Below are 21,741 nucleotides of genomic sequence, written 5' to 3' on the forward strand. Positions count from 1 at the left end.
CTCTTTCCCCCTCTCTCTCTCACTCTCTTTCTCTATCTGTTTCTTTATCCCCCTCTCTCTCTTTCCCTCTCTCAACAAACTGTCTGGGAAGTTTGAACTTCCTACTCGTCTTAGAGCTTTGCCAAATGACAAAGTAATTTGAGCAAGGCATGGTCTTTTGTGATTTCAATGTTCCTTCTCTAAAGATCGTAGGGATCACAAGGTTTGCAAGATATCCTAGAAGATAGCCTTGCATGTTGGGCTGTGGGGCTGCACCCTGCAGTAAATATTTAAGTAATCCATACCTACAAGTATCTCATATGGGTCTGGAACCTTCCTTTACGACCCAACCATCTCTGACCGTATGTGTAGAGGGCACGCGTGGTCGGGGACAGCCGTAAAGCTGCCACGCCTGGCAGTTGCAAATGACACAACATTCGAGAGAGTTTATGGACTGGCTGCCCTTTTAAACTCTCGACAGGTCGTCCATGTAAAAGTTTACGGTTAACACGTTAATAATACCTGCAACCCCCGTTGATCCCCCATGTTTGTTGATGAAGTAGACTTTCCCAACAAAAACATCATCTCCGCAAGGCTGCCAACTTATCCAAAAACCTTTAAGTGAGATTTGGTGGGGCGAACCAAAATTGTGCTTACTTTGTGGTCAAACGTGAAACTAAATACTGTTACAAAGAAAATGTTTGCCCTTTTCTAGCAATACCAAACTGACAGTCATCGGATTGATACGTTAGCGTGAGTAGTGGAGCTCCGCCTGTTGAATCAGTTGATACCGGTCATTCCCATCTCAGCCAGTAGCAATCAGAAGGGAGGCGGTTGACTGGATCTCTCCCCACTCTGTCGGTCACAGTATCCAAATTGCTTTGGCAGTTAGCTGTGTATGCCAGTTCTTGCGTCTACAAGGAGCGATATTTGGGCTTCATTCTGCAGATTTAAGAGCGCTGCCTCGAGGGATTACTCTGTGTGAACCGAGCCAAATCCACCTGTTTCTCATCATATGGACGCCATTTGATTTGCACCCTGGCTAACACAGTTTTACCCCTTGAAAAGCAGTTGCTATAGTTATCATTTGTAAATCTTTCCTACATCTTCCCCACAGATGCTTGGGAGCGTCCTTAGAGGGGCCATTTAATTGAGTTAAATCAATCTGTGCCCTGTTGCCAGCAGGCAACTCTGATGTATCTTGGCTAACTGATATGAACAATAACGTGCCAGTGTCTTGTAAGTGCTGCTTCCCTTACAGGGTCCATGGTTTGTCTGGATAGACTTGGGGAGAACCTATCTACACAACGCCTACTTGATGCACTTAATTAAACTGTTGACATTCTCAGAAAGCTATTCTTACACTATCGTAAAAAAATAATTAAAAAATCTACTGTCTTCCCCTCAAGATATTTTGTTACAAGTTTCTTATCTTTCGAAAAAATGAGATGAACCCCTTAAACTTATGAACTTAACTTCTAGTTGGAGATAACCAAACAATTTCACGTCACAAAGAACTTTCTTTCCTAGTTTTCCTTTCTCCTCACATCAAATACGCCACCAATAATACCCTTTGAACACCATTTCATTAAAATGTTCCTTGTCCAAGTCTAAAATATCATCCGCAGTGTTTTCCCATTTAATCACGGAGACAACCTTTTAGAATGATAAATACCCTGTAACAGAGCGAGTACACCGTTTCCACTCCGTCTCCACGGAGACATCGAGAGACAGGGGGCATCACTCATGTGGACTTTTATCTAACTGTAGGGAAAGACGGAAGGCAGAGCTGTAAAAATGAGGGAAGGGGGAGAAAATGGCCCGTGTTTAATCTTGGCGCTGATAGGCGTGGCAGGGATGGAGAAAGGCCATCAGATGTTCAGTGTCATAAGGTTCCCTCTGTTCCCCCATCACAGATGGCTCTGCGGAGCCGCAGCGCTTTAGTGCAAACAAGCCCGGCTCTGTCTGACTGCTGAGACATGACTTGCCTGTTGGGGGATTTTGTACGTATTTTTCTACTTTGACTCCTTTAAAATGTTTTGAGTTTTAACTGCCTTTAACTCCCTGTATTTCACTATTTGATTTGTGTTACTTTTGATTCCACCCTATCTGACACAGTTATTCATTTAAAATCGCTAAATCTGGGGATTTGTCATAAGACAACCAAGTTAATTATCAATCAATTAAAAAGGAGATTGTGCAAAACCATCTTGACCTTTTCCAGCAGCGTTTTAATTGCTGATGGACTTTCCTCTAACTGCACAGAAACCATGCTTTAATTAGTCAATCCTTGATTAGCAATGTTAGTCCCCCTTGTTGCTATGTCAACAAGGAAATAACCTTGAGAACTTGTCAATGTTAGCATCTCAGTTGTAGGTGTTGCAGTTTAGAATAAAAGTTAGGATTCTTAAATTAAAGTCTAGCTGCTATTTACACCTGAAATCCTCTAACCTTAATGACATCCAATTTACACAGAAATAAATCTTAGCCGTCTAGACTGTCAGCTTACCCAGCTAGGCTATCTTTCTGAGAAGATATTTATGGTGGCGCGGTGCAGTGATGACCCAGAGGGTCAGAGGTCATCACAAGGCGTTCCTCCAGCTCTCCCCTGAAGCTCCCCCTCATCATCATGGCTGTAGCCACGCTACAAAATAGCTAGAGCCAGGGATCACTCATGATAAATAACCAAAACGGAGAGAAAAGTGTCACAATGGAATTATCCCAAATGGCACTGGATGAGTCATGGGACACGGTGCTAGCCACACGCCCCCCCCCCCCCCCCCTGTGCTAATTAGCTCCTGAGTTGTTTCTTTTGTAAATAAAACATTTATGAAAACACAATTAGCCGAGCCTGTTGAGTGCTCAGCAGCTGGGCTTGCCAGCTGTTTTAATGGGAGGATGGGGGGGGGAGGGAGGTGGAGCAGGGGGGGAGGGGGAGCAGGGGGGGAGGGGGAGGAGGGGGGAGGGGGAGGAGGGGGAGGTGGAGCAGGGGGGGAGGGGGAGGAGGTGGTGGTGGAGGAGGTGGTGGTGGAGGAGGAGGAGCAGGGGGGGAGGGGGAGCAGGGGGGGAGGGGGAGGAGGTGGTGGTGGAGGAGGAGGAGCAGGGGGAGGAGGTGGGGGTGGTGGAGGAGGAGGAGCAGGGGGGAGGAGGTGGAGGGGGGGTTGAAGCAAGAAAAAAGGTAATGGCAAAAAAAAGTGGGATAGAAGGGGCAGACAGAAACACAGAGAGGAAAATAGTTTATTTCGCTGACATTAGCAGATTGGGTTCCTCTGGCGATATTAGCTTCTGCGTCGATTCAATCAATTCCGTTCACGTTTTGTACCTCGGGGGTTTACGATGCTGTGTGACCAGATTGTGAAAATGGCTGATCCCTGGCTGGCATGAGGTGAAGCAAAGGGGAACAGGCCGTGTAGGGCTCCCCTCACTGTCACCAGGCCATGTAGGGCTCACCTCACTGTCACCAGGCCCTGTAGGGCTCACCTCACTGTCACCAGGCCATGTAGGGCTCAGCTCACTGTCACCAGGCCGTGTAGGGCTCACCTCACTGTCACCAGGCCGCATAGGGCTCACCTCACTGTCACCAGGCCGTGTAGGGCTCACCTCACTGTCACCAGGCCGCATAGGGTTCACCTCACTGTCAACAGGCCGTGTTGGGCTCAGTTCACTGTCACCAGGCCGTGTTGGGCTCCCCTCACTGTCACCAGGCCATGTTGGGCTCCCCTCACTGTCACCAGGCCGTGTTGGGCTCCCCTCACTGTCACCAGGCCGTGTTGGGCTCAGTTCACTGTCACCAGGCCGCATAGGGCTCCCCTCACTGTCACCAGGCCATGTTGGGCTCCCCTCACTGTCACCAGGCCGTGTAGGGCTCACCTCACTGTCACCAGGCCGTGTAGGGCTCAGTTCACTGTCACCAGGCCGTGTAGGGCTCAGTTCACTGTCACCAGGCCGTGTAGGGCTCAGTTCACTGTCACCAGGCCGTGCAGGGCTCACCTCACCGTCCTGTTCCACCCTTCCTGTTCGGGGCCTGGTTGGACTTGATGGAAAATCGTCCCTGTGCTTGTTTAGGAGGTCAGTTCCCAGATGAATTCCATCAAGATAATTCAACCCTCGACATCTAGATAGTCTGTCTATCCACAATTGGATCTGCAATTTGGCCCCCATTCATATCAGTCACTCGGGCAAGGTGGAGTGAATGTATTGACAGAATCAATCAAGTTGTTCTTGGTTTGGTGGAGGTCAGGAGGAAGGAGGTCAGTGTTGGGATTCCTCCTCCATTAAGAGTGATAGACACGCTGCATTACAGACCGGAAACACCCCTGTATAATTTAAGCCAAATGTCAACCAACTACTCATGAATAATTTCTAACAGGTAATGGGATTATGATTGACTGATGGACGGTGGGCGATATTAGACATGGTAATGGATAAACCCTTGCTGAGTGACCCGCAGGACGTTTTCGTGGATGAGCATTATCCAAAAAGAGGCTTTTCATTTTCAAACTGGGCGATTGTATTTTGTGGATGGTGAAAAGCGCCGGATGTCACAACTGGGACGGTGCTAAAGCCGTGAGAGACTAAACTGTTGTGGGAAAGAAGCCGACACGACTGAAGCCGTCTAATTCAGGGGATTATAGTACACATCCTGTAGGAAATGTGTGAAGCAGAGAGGATGACAGGAGGGCAGGCAGACCGGGCGGGTGGGCGGGCGGGTGGAAGGACGATGTGCAGTATTAGCACACCAGATAAAGATACTAAACATTCTTCATTTTTTATATATAAAAATGATGACGTGATTAAGTATTGGTCTAAATGAGGAAAGAGAGAGAGAGGTTGCGGTTACTTTGCTGAAAGGCGGCAGAGCTGGAGGTCCAGTCATTTTTGAAGCAACCGCAGCAGCCTCACTCCAGGAGGCTTTCTAGTGCTTAACCGTCCCAGTTTCCTTCCGTCACGCGATGGTGACAGTTGAGCCACATTTGGATCCTCTCTGTCTGTCTCTGTCTGTCTCTGTCTGTCTCTCTCTGTCTCTCTCTGTCTCTGTCTCTCTCTCTCTCTCTCTCTCTCTCTCTCTCTCTCTCTCTCTCTCTCTCTCTCTCTCTCTCTCTCTCTCTCTCTCTCTCTCTCTCTCTCTCTCTCTCTCTCTCTCTCTCTCTCTCCTCCCTCCCTGTCTGCTGTGTGTCTCCCTCCTCTGCCCCCCACATGCCTACGTTTCCCTGCTGCTTACTAGGTCACAGCTGGTGCCACTGCGCTAGGCGCTGGCATGGTCGGATGGTCGGATGACCAGTCAGCCTTCCTTGCCCATCCTGAGCCCTCTGCAGGGCCAAGCCATGGAACTGCACCATCTCCTTCTTAACAGACTGATCCCACTGTTGGCAAGGGAACAGGGGGTGCGGATGATATGGTTCTGCATTTAGGAAGCGGCCCCTGCTTGTCTGAGGTGTTTCACTGCACATGGGTTGCCAGAGCAGGAATGGGGGATATGTTTGGATCAACACATTGTCACGGTCATCCCAGTGCTGTGGTTTATTAAGCTACAAGGGTTGTTGGCTGGGCTGTTGAAGCACATGCAGGCAGGACTAAACACCAAGGATACATTTGACTATCCATGTCCCCACTGTTAACACCGATGCCGTTTGCCATGGTACATCTGTGCTCATGATTTCATCAAACCCCATGTTGTGAATACTGCAGAAGGAGAATCCCAGTAACCCACAGTAAGACACACTGGGGTCAGATGGCTTAGCGGTTAGGGAATCGGGCTATTAATCAGAAGGTTGCCGGTTTGATTCCCGGCCATGCAAAATTAAGTTGTGCCCTTGGGCAAGGCACTTTGCCTCAGGGGCAATGTCCCTGTACTTACTGTAAGTCGCTCTGGATAAGAGCGTCTGCTAAATGACTAAATGTGATGTAAATGTAACCCCAGTTTCCTTTGTGTTTTCCTCTTTTAGTGGACGGCTGCACGGATTGGTCGGTGGATCTCCTGAAATACAAAGTGCTTTTAGGGGAACCTGTAAGGATTAAGTGTGCTTTGTTCTATGGATATATCAGAGCGAACTACAGCCATGCACAGAGCGTTGGCCTCAGCCTCATGTGGTACAAAAGTACAGGACACGGCGACTTTGAGGAACCAATCAGCTTTGACGGCGCGCGAATGAGCAAGGAGGAGGACGCGATATGGTTCAGACCGACGGAAATTCAGGACGGAGGACACTACTCCTGCGTCTTGAGGTACGGTAGGATGTCAGTCGTCTCCTAACACCATCCAGGGCCATGCTACACGCAATTCAGCTGTATTCCATCCAGTCATATTTTCTTAGTGATCTACGGCAGTTTTTTCCCTCAAACTGTGTTCATTAGGATGTCATTATTTTTTACTTTAGTCCTTATCAGTGCTTTTCCCTGCAGTCCCGGTGAAACAGTAGGGAAGAGAAGAGGTTGTGGTACTCGCTGCACATTAATCATGGTGGTTTAAAGTCCTCCCCTGTTAGATTTCTAATGAATTCTCTAATCTCTAGCCAAATGAGCATTGGACTTGGGTCCACACAGCCGTGGCCCTCTGTGAGAAACCCCTGCTTCACTTAACATGCAAAATTATTTCTTTATTTTCCTCAGGGGGACAATAAGGTATTAAGTGCCATTGGCAGAGCCATAACTCTTCTTCCTTCACAACTTGTGTTTTTATTTTTTTTATTTTTTGAAGCGAGCATGGAGTTTGAAGCAATGGAGGAGTGAGGGGAACAGCACAGTAATGCAACTGTCTGAAAGGTGGGGAGGAAAGAGAGGAGAGAGGGAGATAAAGGGAGAGAGGGGGTAGATAAAGGGAGAATGGAGAGAGAGAGAGAGAGAGAGAGATAAAGGGAGAGAGAAGGGGAAGGGAGAAGGGAGACAGACCTTCAGCCCCCTATCTACCTCCTTCACTTGTCAAATAAAAAGAGAGCCGACAATCGCATGATTTATGATTTCTATAATGTTGTAAGTCTTGGGCTGCCCAGCACATATGGAGAGATGATTTCATTCATTTAAAGGTCGTTTATGCTCAGGTGAGTGGAAGGTCAAACTTGGTGTCTTCAGAGGTCTGTAATAACTTCAATTTTTGACTTCAGGAAGCAAAAAGGTTAGACTAACTACCAAACGTATTAAACATTCTCCCTGTCCAGAAAAACGCGAATGACTAAATCACCAATTACTGGGAAATGTTCCTTTCAGTAAATTCTTTTTTGAAATAGAGGAAAACGCTATTCTTGGCTCTGAGCAATGCAAGTGCTTCTGTGTGTGTGTGCGTGTGCGCGTGTTGGTGCGCGTGTGTGTGTGTTGGTGCGCGTGTGTGTGCGTGTGTGTGTGCACATGTCCCCTCACACCCCCATTGTTATTCAGTCACTGAGAGGTGATTGAGTTTGTTCTTGAAGGCACAGTAGCACAGCCACTGTGACCTCCCTCCATCAGAAGCTCAATTCAGCTGAGAGAATTTACCCTGCCATTCAGAGCTAACATTTGCATTCGCTCCCTCCCTCCCCTCCACAACCCCTCCCTCTCTGAACCAGAGTAGCGAGACTGGGCACCAGAGAATGAATGCAGACGTGCCAATCCCACAATCCTCCTCTTGCCACCCTAGCTGCATCGCCTGTGGAACACAATCATTCAGCTCTGAGTTTATTGTGTAATCATGCTGAGAGTGGAGCCTGGAGATTTGATTTGGACAAGTGTGTTGCTTTGTAAGGCCTCACAACCATTAAGACCAATTAGGGCCCACGCTCAAATCGCAGCACCATTGAGTCGTCTCACACACCATTTTGGAGATTGATAGACATGCAGAACTCAGGCAGAACACAGGAACGTGCAGGAGAACACACGGAACATGCAGGAGAACACAGGAACATGTAGGAGAACACAGGAACATGCAGGAGAACACAGGAACATGTAGGAGAACACAGGAACATGCAGGAGAACACAGGAACATGCAGGAGAACACAGGAACATGTAGGAGAACACAGGAACATGTAGGAGAACACAGGAACATGTAGGAGAACACAGGAACGTGCAGGAGAACACAGGAACATGTAGGAGAACACAGGAACATGCAGGAGAACACAGGAACATGCAGGAGAACACAGGAACATGCAGGAGAACACACGGAACATGCAGGAGAACACAGGAACATGTAGGAGAACACAGGAACATGCAGGAGAACACAGGAACATGCTTGTGTGACGCGTCAGGAACGTTTCTATTAGGGTCTCTCTTCCTAAATCAACATGTGCGAGACAAACAAACTGGAAGGATGTAGGAGTCGTTTGCAACGTTTCCTTCATTTCATTTATTCGGTATACAGTTGAATCTAGAATGTGTTAGTTAAATACATGCTTTCAGCCACTTTAACATGGATCCGCAGTCGTCGAACATGTTCGTAACGTCCTTTTAAGGCCACGTGGTCTGACTAACCTTTTCCTTTAGCGTATATTAGCTTCTCCTGTTACCTTGGAAGTCATCCAAGAACCATGTAATCCAGTGTAATTATGTTCCAAGGAGCCACTGAGTAGCAGTTTATTAGTAATTACATGAATACACAAAGCGGTTAATGAATACGCAAGGTTTACACCATGCTCTTTTCCCAGGTTGTCAAACTTTCCTCTAAAACGTCATCGCAGAGTCAAACAATGTATGACCTTATTCAAGTAACTTTCCGCTGAACCCCAAAAAAGAAGCGTTAATAGTCTTCCTTTCAAGCCAGTAAACTCTCTTCCTGCTTGTCACTAAGCATCGCTGCTGCATGACTGTGTAGCCCCTAACCCAGTAAACTGGGGGAAAGTGTTAAATATTGTGTATGCATAATGATATAGTAATAACTTATTAACCTTGTAGGTATAGGTCGTCTCGTCTTGTACGACTCATTACTCAGGAGAAGGAGAAGGCAGATTGTATGGGCTGGCCAAAGGCTCTGTGGGAAAGTTAGCATAGTTTTCCCTACATGGTTTTTACATGAATTACTCTGTTGTTACACGGTAACTAATGTATCCTTAAATATATTCACTACTATGTTGGTATTCAGAGAAAAAGACTGGAGTATAGAGAGCCAACGGGAGATCCCAAGGTTTACACAATAGATGAACATCTCTATAGATGAGTCAGTATTTTCTGGCTTTTTGTTTTATTGGTGGGATCCCAGAGTAGCTCTGCCTGCATATGGCGCTTGCTTATGTTAACATATCAAATTTGGATTAGGCAGTTGGCACAAGGAGGGGGGGGGTGGCGGGGGGGCGGGAGGGGGGAACGAAAAAGCAGCCTTCTTCTTTTAGAAGCGAGAGGATTAGAATCTTCAGCTGGGGAAATGAAAAATGAATCATTGTCTTTTTCCCTGTAGCAGACGCATCTCTGTCTGGTAGTTAGAAAGTTGCGTGGGCTCCTCAGTCAGTGACAGTGCCTTCTTTGGAGAGCGCTGGCTTCTGCTGGGCTGCTGATGGTTTGCATGGTGACCCTCAGTCCATCATGCATCCACAGGATGGACACCATCTGTTGACAAAGTAAACTAAACGGATTGTATGAGTCTCATGTTTCATGACGACTTTGGAGACCTACTATAATTAAATGCAAGTTGTTTACTTCTACATTTGAGTCATTTAGCAAACATTAGGGGGTTCACATGCCCGCAACCCCCTCCCCCCAACACTCGCCCCCCACCCCTCCCCTGGTCTTGACCCAGCCTCCCCTCCCTTCCCTGGTCTTGACCCAGCCCCCCACCCCACCCCTCCCCCACCCCGTTACCGTGGCGTGCAGGCATATAGTCTCTGCAGCTCCTGGTGATGTCAGAGGTGATGTCAGAGGTGATGTCAGAGGTGATGTCAGAGGGTACCAGCACCGCCACAAACACTGAGGCCCCCTGACAGCAGCTTCACAGTCTGAGAGGAACCAGACCCTGGCTACACAACACACACACTCACACACACACAAACGCACACACTCGTACACACACACACGCACACACTCGCACACACACTCGCACACACACACACACACACACTCGCACACACACTCGCACACACACACAGACACTCGCACACAGACACACCATAACTGGCAGCAACCCATACGACACACACACACACCCATACTCGTCCCATATGCACACACGTGTAAATATGGATGCTGTCACTGACACACACACACACACACGCTGTACGCCAGGAGGGGAAAGCAGCTCCCATCAGACAGGAGGGCAGCAGATGAGCAGTGCTCAGTGTCAAATTAAGGTCAGTGCTCAGATGCTCCCCCTCCAGAGACTGTGTTGTATACAGAGGCAAAGCATCTGGGGCGGCAGAAGAGCACAGTGCGTGTAGGCCTGTGTCTGTGCACGTGTGTTTAACGTGTGTGTGTGTGTGTGTGTGTGTGTGAGTGAGTGTGTGCACGTGTGTGTGTGTGTGTGAGTGAGTGTGTGCACGTGTGTTTAACGTGTGTGTGTGTGTGTGTGTGTGAGTGAGTGTGTGCACGTGTGTGTGTGTGTGCACGTGTGTTTAACGTGTGTGTGTGTGTGTGTGTGTGTGTGAGTGAGTGTGTGCACGTGTGTGTGTGTGTGTGTGTGCACGTGTGTTTAACGTGTGTGTGTGTGTGTGTGTGTGTGTGTGTGTGTGTGTGTTACTGTAGAATCCTGTGTTCTTTCTTGTGTATTGATATGTCCTTTTTTTACTTTTTATTTTAAGTGAGACTCCTCACACACACACTCACTCACACACACACACACACACACACACACACTCCATGTGCCAGCATGATCACATCCCAGGTGATCGATGATGGCTCCATCCTTGTTAGGAATGGTTAAAAAGAGAGGATTATGTTGTCAGCGACCTGACAGATGTGGCTGGGACAGAGGAAGCCTTGAGAGGGAGGGGTCCCAGCTAGCATGTGGCTGTCTCCTGGTAGTGCTGTTTACCGCTGGCAGCATGCGTGTGGCTGCGCCGGTAATAACGGCCTCCCTGCATGTCCTGCCATGCTCAGGCTGTCATCACACATAGGGTGTGTGTGTGTGTTTGTAGGGTGTGTGTGTGTGTGTGTGTGTGTGTGTGTGTAGGGTGTGTGTGTGTGTGTTTCTCCTCGGACCTGGATTAGTATTCCTGCGCAGATCCCAGTGGTGATCTCTCAGTGAAGTGACAGTTCAAATGGGATGTCCACAGCACTCTGTCAGTCCCAGCCAGTCAGGGCCAGTCTCACCCTGTCCCTCTGATCCAACCCTCCTGTCACGGCCAATGAGAGGCTGAAACTAAGGAGGGTGATGTGATGAAGTGATGCATGCTGGACCTGTTTATCTGTGTTTGAGTCTCGTGTGTCTGCCTTTTAAGCACCAACCATACGGTCTGGCATGGGCCTGGCTGACAGGGTGGATGATGAAAAGGATCAGATAGCTGAGCGGTTAGGGAGTCGAGCTATTAATCAGAAGGTTGTTGGTTCGATTCCCGGCCTTGCCAAGTGACGTTGTGTCCTTGGGCAAGGCACATCACCCTACTTGCCTCGGGGAGAAAGTCCCTGTACTTACTGTAAGTCCCTCTGGATAAGAGCGTGCTCATAAATGACTAAATGTCTAAATGTAATGATTCATATATTTGTATCAATAGGTAATGTCCACTTGGTGCAGAAAGTAGTCAACTTTAGTCAAGCCTTCAAAAGTTAAGTAATTTACATCAATGTCAAGATTTCCATCTAGGTATGAGATTAGGCAGGTGCTTTAGCCTGCAAACTTCTTGACATGGATGCGTTGATGTGGGACACCTTAAACCCAGACAGTTTAACAGCAGCATGTAAACTCTGTCTCTCTCTCTGCTAGTACTGACGGAGGCCAGGCCTGCTCCGTGTGTTTACAATTTCAGCCACCGGATGGATGCCTGTGCTCAGGTCCGCACCAATTTATGATATACCCTTCACGCTCTCGCTGATAGATTTGTCCAACTCTTGCCCTTCAATTACATTCGATGAAGTGTAACCTGTAACCCCCAAGGGATTCTGGGAAACCTAAAGGTGAGGCGGAGGTGCCGGGGCTGGGGGGTCATTGTCAGGGTGACGGTTGTTACTCTGGTTGAGTTTCACACATATGACATCAGACTCTAGAAATGATCTGCACACCTCTAAAGCAGTGACAGACATTGACTATGTCCTTGACACTAAGTAGTTTTTACTAAGAGTATTCATTGAATTGTAGTTTAGGTCTTTGGCCTTACTGGTCGGCATGGTCGGCACAGTATCTGTGTTTGTAGTTGTCCGTGTATGGCTTCAGTTTCTCTTCCTCTCTATCTCCTTATCCCCCTCCATCTCTCCTCCTCTCTCTTTTTCTTTCTATATCTCCCTCCATCTCTCTCCATTTTCATGTCCCTCTCCATCTCCCTCTCCATCTCACTCTCTCTCCCTCTCTCTCTTCCTCTCCATCTCCCTGTCCATCTCTGCCTCACTCACTCTCCATCTCTCTCTCTCCCTCTCTCTCTCCCTCCCTCTCCATCTCCCTGTCCATCTCTCTCTCCCTCCCTCTCCATCTCACTCTCTCTCCCTCTCTCTCTTCCTCTCCATCTCCCTGTCCATCTCTCTCTCCCTCACTCTCCATCTCTCTCTCTCCCCCTCTCTCTCTCTCTCCCTCCCTCTCTTCCTCTCCTTTACCTCCTTCTGTTTGAACAGCTCAGAAATGCCACGGTAAACACTGGGGGGGTGTGATTGCTTCGCGTCTCCCTGCCTGCGCTGCTGCAGCAGCGGCTGGTCCTCAGCGACTGGTCCCCAGCGGCTCCTCAGCGCCACGCAGACCTCAAACAAGATGCCGAGCAGCGCTAGCGAGCAGCGCTAGCGAGCAGCGCTGCCTGATAGCAGCAAGACGCTGACCTTCTTCTCGCTCATATCTGATAGTCGTTTTTATCTGCCAGACAAAATGTCAGAACCGCTCCCCAAGCAGAATCACTTTGGCATCTCAACCCCCACCCCCACCCTCCGTCTTCCACCCCCACCCCCACCCTCCCTCTTCCACCCCCAAACCCCTCTCTCTTTCCCCCCCACCACCCCCTCTCTCCTTCCCCCCACCACCCCCACCCTCCCTTCCTCTTTCCCCCCCACCACCCCCTCTCTCCTTCCCCCCCACCACCCCCACCCTCCCTTCCTCTTTCCCCCCCACCACCCTCCCTCCCTCCCTCTCCCCCCCTCCCTCCCTCTTCCACCCCCACCCTCCCTCCTTTCCCCCCCACCACCCCCACCCTCCCTTCCTCTTTCCCCCCCCCCCACCACCCCCACCCTCCCTTCCTCTTTCCCCCCCACCACCCTCCCTCCTTCCCTCTCCCCCCCCTCCCTCCCTCTTCCACCCCCACCCTCCCTCCTTTCCCCCCCACCACCCCCACCCTCCCTTCCTCTTTCCCCCCACCACCCCCTCTCTCCTTCCCCCCCACCACCCCGACCCTCCCTCCTTCTCCCCCCCCCACCACCCCCACCCTCCCTCCTTCTCCCCCCCCCACCACCCCCACCCTCCCCCTTTTCCTTCCACCCCCCCCCCCCCTCCCTTGTATATGCTCCTTTGCACACGCTCACACACACACGCTCCTCCGACGCACAAATGACATAGCTTTGAGCGACACGTCGACAATATGCCGGCTGCCAGTCAGTTGGGGGGAAGATATGTGCTGAGAGGAGGTGGTTGGAACTTTTCTGGCTGAACTTAGGAGTTGTTTGTCAGGGTAAAATAGCCATTTGTAGTGTAATATCTAACTATATGTTTAAATTATCGTATACAATTTATATATATAGATTATAAACTTTTTTTTTTACAGGCAATGAGAACTAAGTCATTGAGACAAACTCAATGCTCAATCAATCTTAACCCTTGTGTTATCTTCGGGTCATTTTGACCCATCAGTCATTGTGACCCACCGTCATTTGCGACAACTTTACCGCATACAAAAACAAAGTGAAGCATTTTCTTTTAACCGTTGGGCTGTCTCAGACCCCCCACACATTTTGAAGGTTAAAAGAATTATTTTTATTTGCTTTTGTATTGGGTAAAATTGGATATACACAACGATGGTTCGTTATGAACCTTTGGGTCATGTGACCCGAAGGCAGCACGAGGGTTAAACATGTCAAATTTACCTCATCACATGAGGTCAGTCGCTCTGTAATAAAAAGTGATGCATGGGGTTTCCAGTAACTTGCATAACGTTGGTTAGGTTAGGTCATTTATCACATCAGCCCTGAAGGAGAAACAAACAGGGCTGCAGCAGCGCGTAGAGAAAATGCAATGGAGACAAATTGTTTATGCTAGTTATGAATTCAGAGTGAGGCTGGGAAATACAGGAGGGGGAGGGGGGCTTCCCCAAGGCATCAACAGCATAATGCACACTGCATGTTTAAGAGACACAGCAGAAGAACTTTCCAGATCCTTGTCAGTTGAGGGTCCCTGAATTTCTCCATCATACTATTAAGACAACGATGCCAAAAAATAAATAATAATAATCGAATGACAGCTCTGTGATTTTAATGTAACAAATGCGGAGATGTTTGAATAACTGGCAACATAATAGTATTGTAAGTAGTGAGTTTGTGTGTAATCAATCATCCGTCATCTTCTGTCAGTCACAACAGCAGTAGCACAGAGTGTTGCCTGTGTGTGAGCGTGTTATCTGTCACTTGACATACAGTCTATTAAGCACTTTCAAATATGTTTCTTGTACAGCTAAAGAGCGAGAGGGTGAAAAACAGAGGGAGAGGCAGAGAGAGCGAGAGCGCGAGAGAGAGCGAGAGCGAGAGAGTCAGTAAACATCAGAGGCAGTAGGCAGTAGTTGGAGACAGGGGCTAAGTGGGGGCGAGCTGGCCCACAGTCAGATTTGGGCAGCATGCCGTTAATCAGCCGACCTCGCGTGCTGACAGGTGAGTTATGGTCCAGGGGGGCCACAGGTAAGCCCCCAGTCCTTCCACCACACACCCTGACCTTCTTCTGGGTCATAAATAATGCGCCAGCCATAAAACACTGATTTAAGGTGATCTGCTACCCCTGGTTTGGACACACCATCTGATGTGATTGGGAGATACAGGCATGTTACCATGAGCAAGATCCTCCAACACCACTGCTCCACCCCCCCCCCCCCCACGCTGCCTCCCACGATGCACCCTCCGCATACATCTTTTGTCCCACCCTCGGGAGGGCTAGGCAGATGTTAGCAGTGTCTGTGGACGTCTGCATGCAAGTGTGCCAAGTAGCCGGGAGAGGGTTGAGGGTGGGGAGCATGTAGGGGTGGGAAGAGGGTGGAAGGGGGAGAGAGTGGGGTGTCCAGGTCAAGCTAAGGGCTGCAGTTTACCAGACTCTGACAGGAAGCTCCCATATCGACCAACATAGTTTCTCTCTGTGGTGGATAGCTGACAACAGAAAGCTTTGCGTTGTTGTTAGTCGAACACGAGCTCTAATGAAAAGTCAGCAATCATTCGTTATCCACTTCTATTAGAGAGGATCTTTTAATTAAGAGATTCATTAATTTTCCTTATTAATTTTCCCACAGGTACCCTAGATTCTCACGAGAATCCCAAATCAATTATTATTTAATATTGGAGTGAACAGTCACTGAGTTAAAGGGCATGTCTTATAACCAGGCAGGAAAATTATGTCACGCAAAGGGTGAGAAAGATAGACTTAATGAAAGAATGGAATTAAATTATGACATTATATCCTTAGCGCAAAGGGCATTTTATACTAATACGCAATTCATTTGAATATCATATATGATTTTAAATTGACAGTGATAGCCCTCTTTATACAATACTGTTGTACTCTTATAAGTATTGATCCCAAAAATATACTTTTATTACAGTACATATTAGAAGAGTTGTAACGACCTGGAAAGTGTCAATACAGGGGGACATTAGTTGTTATTTTCCAGCTCGGGTGTTTAGTTGACCCCTATCAGTTTCCTCCTCTGCTGTACCTGGTGACATCAACACCCTGTTTACACGTACCGCTCCCACATTCTGCCTCCGGCAGTTTGTGCAAAGTGTCAGCCAATGTTTTCTCCGCTTTGATATGCGCTGGATGTTATCTGTCATTGCCGTGACATTGCACATCTTGACTTTAGTTTGACAGTTGGACTGACGTTTTTCGTCATTATGTTCCTGCCATTTGCCTTCGTTATAACCACTTTCCTCCAAACACACACTAGCTAACCTGACCGCTAAAATCGAGGAGCGAGCGGATCGGACTGTTTCCGCTCTTTCTTTGCTCAAAGACTAGCTTTTACGAATATACGGTATAACTGCTTTAATCGAGACGGAAACCTGGCTCGCCTGCTTAAAAGGCAGTGTGACGGATGCAAAACATTGGAAAGACATTGTAGGACAAAGAGTTGGCCCGGACCATCGATCACTCACCGTCCAGATGACACAATTCCTCTCTCCCCACGGGCAAGTTTATCAGCGCTGCCCAGAATATTTAACAGGGAAAAGGACCCAGGGGATCTCATTTGCACAGGTGTCCATCTGGTCTAAGTTGTCTCGGATAATCTCCACATCATGTCAGATTTGCATCCGCGCTTCATAAAATGGGCACACTTAATCGGACAGCCTGTGCTGCCCAGCGGAGGATGGGAGGGTGAGGGGGGGGGGGGGGGTGTTTGTTCATAGCAGGACCACTGTGTGCTAATCCACTAGGCGACTAATGCCACACAATTATGTAAGGATTTAACGTGTTTATAATTGTTTGTTGGTTCAGCTCGATTTGTGTAACCAGCTTTACCCGGAAATTAACACTGAGACTTCCTGAATGCAGCCAGCTTGTTGGCTCTGCTGATCAAGGTCTGGGGCAGTGGTTCTCAACCCTAGTCCTCAGGGAATCCCTGTCCTGCATGTTTTACATTTAGTCATTTATCTGACGCTCTTATCCAGAGCGACTTACAGTAAGTACAGGGACATTCCCCCGAGGCAAGTAGGGTGAAGTGCCTTGCCCAAGGACACAACGTCATTTTGCACAGTCGGGAATCGATCTGGCAACCTTCTGATTACTAGTCCGACTCCCTCACCGCTCAGCCATCTGACTCCCGGGCTTCAACAAACCTGATTCATTCCAACTCATGTTCGTTACCAGGTTTCTACAGAGCTAGATAACGAGCCATTTATATGAATCAGGTGTGTTGGAGCAGGGAAACATCTAAAACATGAAGGACAGGGGGTCCCTGAGGACCAGGGTTAAGACCCACTGGTCTAGGGAGTGTGTTTACCAGTTGAAGTTTTATTATCTTTTACCTCACCTTTGGGCTTAAGGATGAGACTGGCCTTACTTGAAATACTACCACGAGGAGAGCAAAGTATAGTCACTAAGTTGAAAGGGGAGCATTTGCCTTTGTACCACTGTTCCCCAACCCACTTTGCACAAGCGCCCAATAAACTCGATACTTGTCGCCCATTGATCTAAGAAGCCTATGGATTTTTTGCTTAAGATTTTCTCGACCAGAACAAGTCCTCTCTCGAATGTGAACCCCACCTCCTATGTGTCAACCCGATCCCTACCAGGTGTGATGGATGACATTGAGAACTGCTATGGAGGCTGAGGTTGCAGTTGACTTGCTCTACGCCTGCTCCTTGTCCCCCCTCATGATGTGCTGGAGATCTTTCTGCTGCAGGCCAATACTTATTGACCAGTCTCAGCGATACAATGCAGAGAGCGATAATAAGGCCCAGCATGGCAATTGTATCATACAGTAGCAACTCCATCCATCTGGGTGTGGAAAGGATCACAAAGGGCATTCTGGCCTTGCAAAGAGAAGGACCTGGGGCTTGGCAAGCACGGAGGCAGGAATATCTGCAGCCTTTCTGCCCATTCCATTGTAGCTTCCCTGTACTAGTCCTTCTCCTTTGCGGGCTGGCTATTTACAGAACATCAATCCTGGCAAGTAATTTTCTGCTAGCTTGCACTGTATCTGCATAACGCGTGGAAACAAAGGGTTCAATCAATCTTCGCCGCTGTTGACTTCAAACACCGTTGTTCTGCATTAGAACCTGCTTCTCTTCCCCACCATCCTCCACACATTTCTTTTGTCTTTGGCACTGATAATTTGTGATAGCCAGGTTCATCTCCTCCCCATCATTGGTATTCATAAGTGAATGCATGGGCACACACAATGCAGCTCTGTATTCGTAATGATTTGGACAACAAGCTAGCGTATGACTGAACACAGTAAAACTCTGTTGTTGTTATTTTATCTTGACAAGAATGTCAAACTGGTTTCCCATCATCAGTCAGTGTGACGAGGAATCTGAACATTACACATCTGCATTGATGCAATTCTGCCAGAGAGGTTGGTAACCACGGTGGCACAGAGTGTTGGTAAAGTGACACAGCATGACTTTATGAAAGCTATTGAAAAATATTAATTTGTTGATTTGTGTTTTTGCAGGAATTCAACATATTGCATTAAAGTTTCCATGTCATTGACTGTGGCCGAGAACGACACTGACCTCTGCTACAACTCCAAGATGCGGTACTTCGAGAAGGCGGAACTAAGCAAAAGCAAAGAGATTACCTGCCCGGACATTGGGGATTATATGCAACCAGGAAAGGAACTGGACATTTTGTGGTACAAGGTAAAACTCCGTCTTCACTCCTGTGAATAAAGGCAGATGCCTCAGATTGGTCACGGATTGGTCACGGATTGGTCACAGATAAGTCACAAATAGTCACGTTGAGTTCCATATTGGAAATAAAATATAAAACGTGTCTTTTTCAGGGGAAACGCTATATTCTGTCATCTGCAATCACTTTGTAAGTGAGCACACACTGTGTGAAGTCTAGTTAGGGCTGCCATGACAACTCTCAGGCAGTTGTTAGTCATCCCGCTTCATGTGTTTGCTTGATGAGAGTAAGTCAATTCACCAAACCATGATTCACAGCCTATATCTGAAAAACAACCACTTCTGATCAACTATGATGAGAGCTTTGATTTAGCAAATCCATTTTTCATGTCACTTGAGACATCTCTCACACGTGACACAGTATCTGAGGAGAAACTTAAGAACCTCCTCAACTCCTCCAGTCTTAAATTCCCTCTTTTGAGTAATCGAGGGGGCCTCCAAACTTCCAAAGGGCATCTGACTCCACCGGTGGAGTCTGCGCTAACCCACGTGCTGAGGCACACTGGACAGGATTGGCTGGGGCCAATTCATCAAAGGAAGGAGAGTGTCAGATTAGGTGGCCAAGGTACTTCTTCTGTATCCTGGTAAATCAAATTAAAAGATGGATAATGACTCTGGCTCCAGAACCTCCAGTTATTGGCTGTGCCCTAGAAGCAGGGATGATTGAATTCTGGGGGCTGGCCTTAGAGGCGCAGGTGGAAACCAAACCCACCATGCTCCAGTTTCCCAGCCTTGGGGGAGCTGATGAGGCCTAAGGCCCCAGTTTCTGAAATGTCCTCCCTGCTGAGTCTTCCCACTGGCATCCACTCCCACCCCAGTCAACTCAGATGCTCTGGGTGATTCATTAATGTGACATGATGCCATGCATTCAATCAAGCTTCCTAAAGAAAAGAAAGTCAATATTGCAGTTCAATACTAAATGCTAGATAAGGTAATATATATATATTTATTATGAAAAAGCCATGTCTTAAGTTTGTTAGTTGTTAAGTGCATGGCTTCAAGGGTTTGATTAGAACTTCCTTACAGGTTAATTAAGTCTTTCACCAAATATGTTGACACACTACAGGGTTATTCTATTCATAATGTTTCATGATAGTGTTCACAATGTTTGTCGAAGCCATTAGAAGACTGTCCAGCTACAGAAGAAGGGTTTCTTCATGGCTAATTACTATGGTAGAGTTAGATGTATTAGTGGTATTGATTTACAAGAAAATCCTCTCATTTTCCAATAGGTCTATCTTGGTCACTGACACATCGAAAAGTGCTTTACGGAAGCTACTGTGGGTGGCTTTGATACACTGCGTCCCATCTGGTCTCCCCCCATTAATTAGTATTATCTTTTTACCTTAAGGAATGTAAGCCCAAGCAATGGAGACAAAGCATCGCAAGGAGGAGAGATACTCTGTCGATAAAGGAAGTGCGAGAAGATGACATTGGAAATTACACGTGTGAATTACAGTTTGGAAGTTTCCTGGTGAGGCGGACCACCGAGCTATCAGTCACGGGTAAGAACAAGGTTGCATCTGCTCCAAGCTGGAACACCAAATGACACTTTCATTGTTTCGTTATTGACTTTGATGAATGTGGCAATGCTGTAGTTGTCAGCAAAACAGCCCACCCCTTTTTATAGTAGACTGAAAAGAATGGTAATGCCTATTCTGTAAAGGCACTCTGTGCTTTGTCATTGCGGGCGGTCGAGCAGTTGTTTACACAACTGAAGGGAAGTTATGACGTACATGAGTTGTGAAACTGCAAAGGAATATCATTAGGATTCACTCAAGACACAGTTATTCCATTGCACCATCCTGTTTTTTGTTCGGATTTTATAAGAGAACGTTGTCTGAATAACCAGTCATTGCCCAACCTGTAGAGGTGGAGAACTTGAGCATGAGCAGATTCAATCCATAAAGGCAGCAGGGGGTCCAGAGAAGACAACACTAAGCGATAAACCGTGCTTCTCTTTTAAAGCCGTCCATGAACTCTTTTGCCAGGGCCACACAGTCAATACCTCGCTGTCGTTTGGGCTTCTTTCTGCTTTAATTGCTTTAAGTAGCCGAATTTGCACAACGCCGCTTCAGCACCTTTTCCTCTTGACGAAGACTGTTGAAATATTAAAGCTTGAACTTAAAGTTCCTTATCTCGTGGGGAGAACCGTGACAGAGTGTAGATCGCGCTTCACCGACGCTGCCACAGTCAAGGTTGATGTCGTAAACGCTTGGGCAGTTTAGAGAGAAATCCTATACAGTGTTCAATCAATGTCATGAGCATTATAGTCGATCCATTTCAGTCTTTGCAAATTTCATCCAATGATGCGACCCCCCCCCCCTCCCCCCAAACAGGATAAGTCTCCTGTTTAAAGATTGGTCAGTTGTTCAAAAGTTAAATGTCACCTTGTCATTCATCACACATTTGTTGCAACATGTTACAGCACTTGAATTTTGTTCGAAAACAGAACATTTGGACACACTATTTTCCTCTGTTGTTGATCTGAACAGATTCACGCAATAAAATAAACTACAACTGGTTAAGATTTAGATCTGGGTTAGCTGATAGTGGGTTAAGATGATATTTGTAGATAGTTTATTATGACGGTGTATATCGAGCACCAACCAGGAAAAGAAACGTACAAAACGCTCTCAGCGGATGAATTAGGAGCTTTCGCGTTCCGCTACCCTATCACACAGTGGATTGGAGGTCAGACATAGTTTCCGTTAACGGCTATCTGATTACAGTTTATTGTTTTCCACGGAAACAGAGGCAGGCTCCATTGAAGGCCAATTTTAGTAATCAGTCAAATGTCCCGGGCAGCCTCAAATGTCATCCTGGGGGACTATTTTCTCTCGCTCCGGGATACATTTAGCATTTAGGGACGGCTGGTAGTAGATGATGGATGATAATACTAAACGTAGAACATCACTGTTTGTGCATTCTCATCGCTCCTTTATCCAAAACCTATTCAGAAGCTTTTTTTTTCTCAGTTTCGATTTGTTTTCAAATGAACCTGTCAATATTCAAGACGGGAGCTGATTGCTTGTGGATTGCAGAAATGTCCTGGGTGTTAAGCAGCCGTTGAGCAAGAATTGACAATTACAGGTGGTGATCGGATCTATCAGGCTGTCATCTTCTTAGACTATGCCGTCTGTT

The 21,741-nt window shown here is 47.4% G+C and overlaps 1 protein-coding gene across 1 annotated transcript in view; it reads left to right on the top strand.

Moving 5' to 3' along the window:
* The window catches only part of LOC146260661 (interleukin-1 receptor accessory protein-like 1), a 149,924-nt gene that overhangs the window by 48,983 nt on the left and 79,200 nt on the right, over positions 1-21,741 (top strand). Inside the window, exons 3-5 of the mRNA XM_084668460.1 lie at positions 5,925-6,204; positions 18,363-18,549; positions 19,949-20,102. Of these exons, the coding sequence (XP_084524586.1) occupies positions 5,925-6,204; positions 18,363-18,549; positions 19,949-20,102 (621 nt within the window). The remainder of the gene's footprint in view (positions 1-5,924; positions 6,205-18,362; positions 18,550-19,948; positions 20,103-21,741) is intronic.

This window comes from Hypomesus nipponensis, chromosome 12, assembly GCF_054491055.1.
Source record: "Hypomesus nipponensis isolate SF chromosome 12, ASM5449105v1, whole genome shotgun sequence".
Taxonomy (NCBI): domain Eukaryota; kingdom Metazoa; phylum Chordata; class Actinopteri; order Osmeriformes; family Osmeridae; genus Hypomesus; species Hypomesus nipponensis.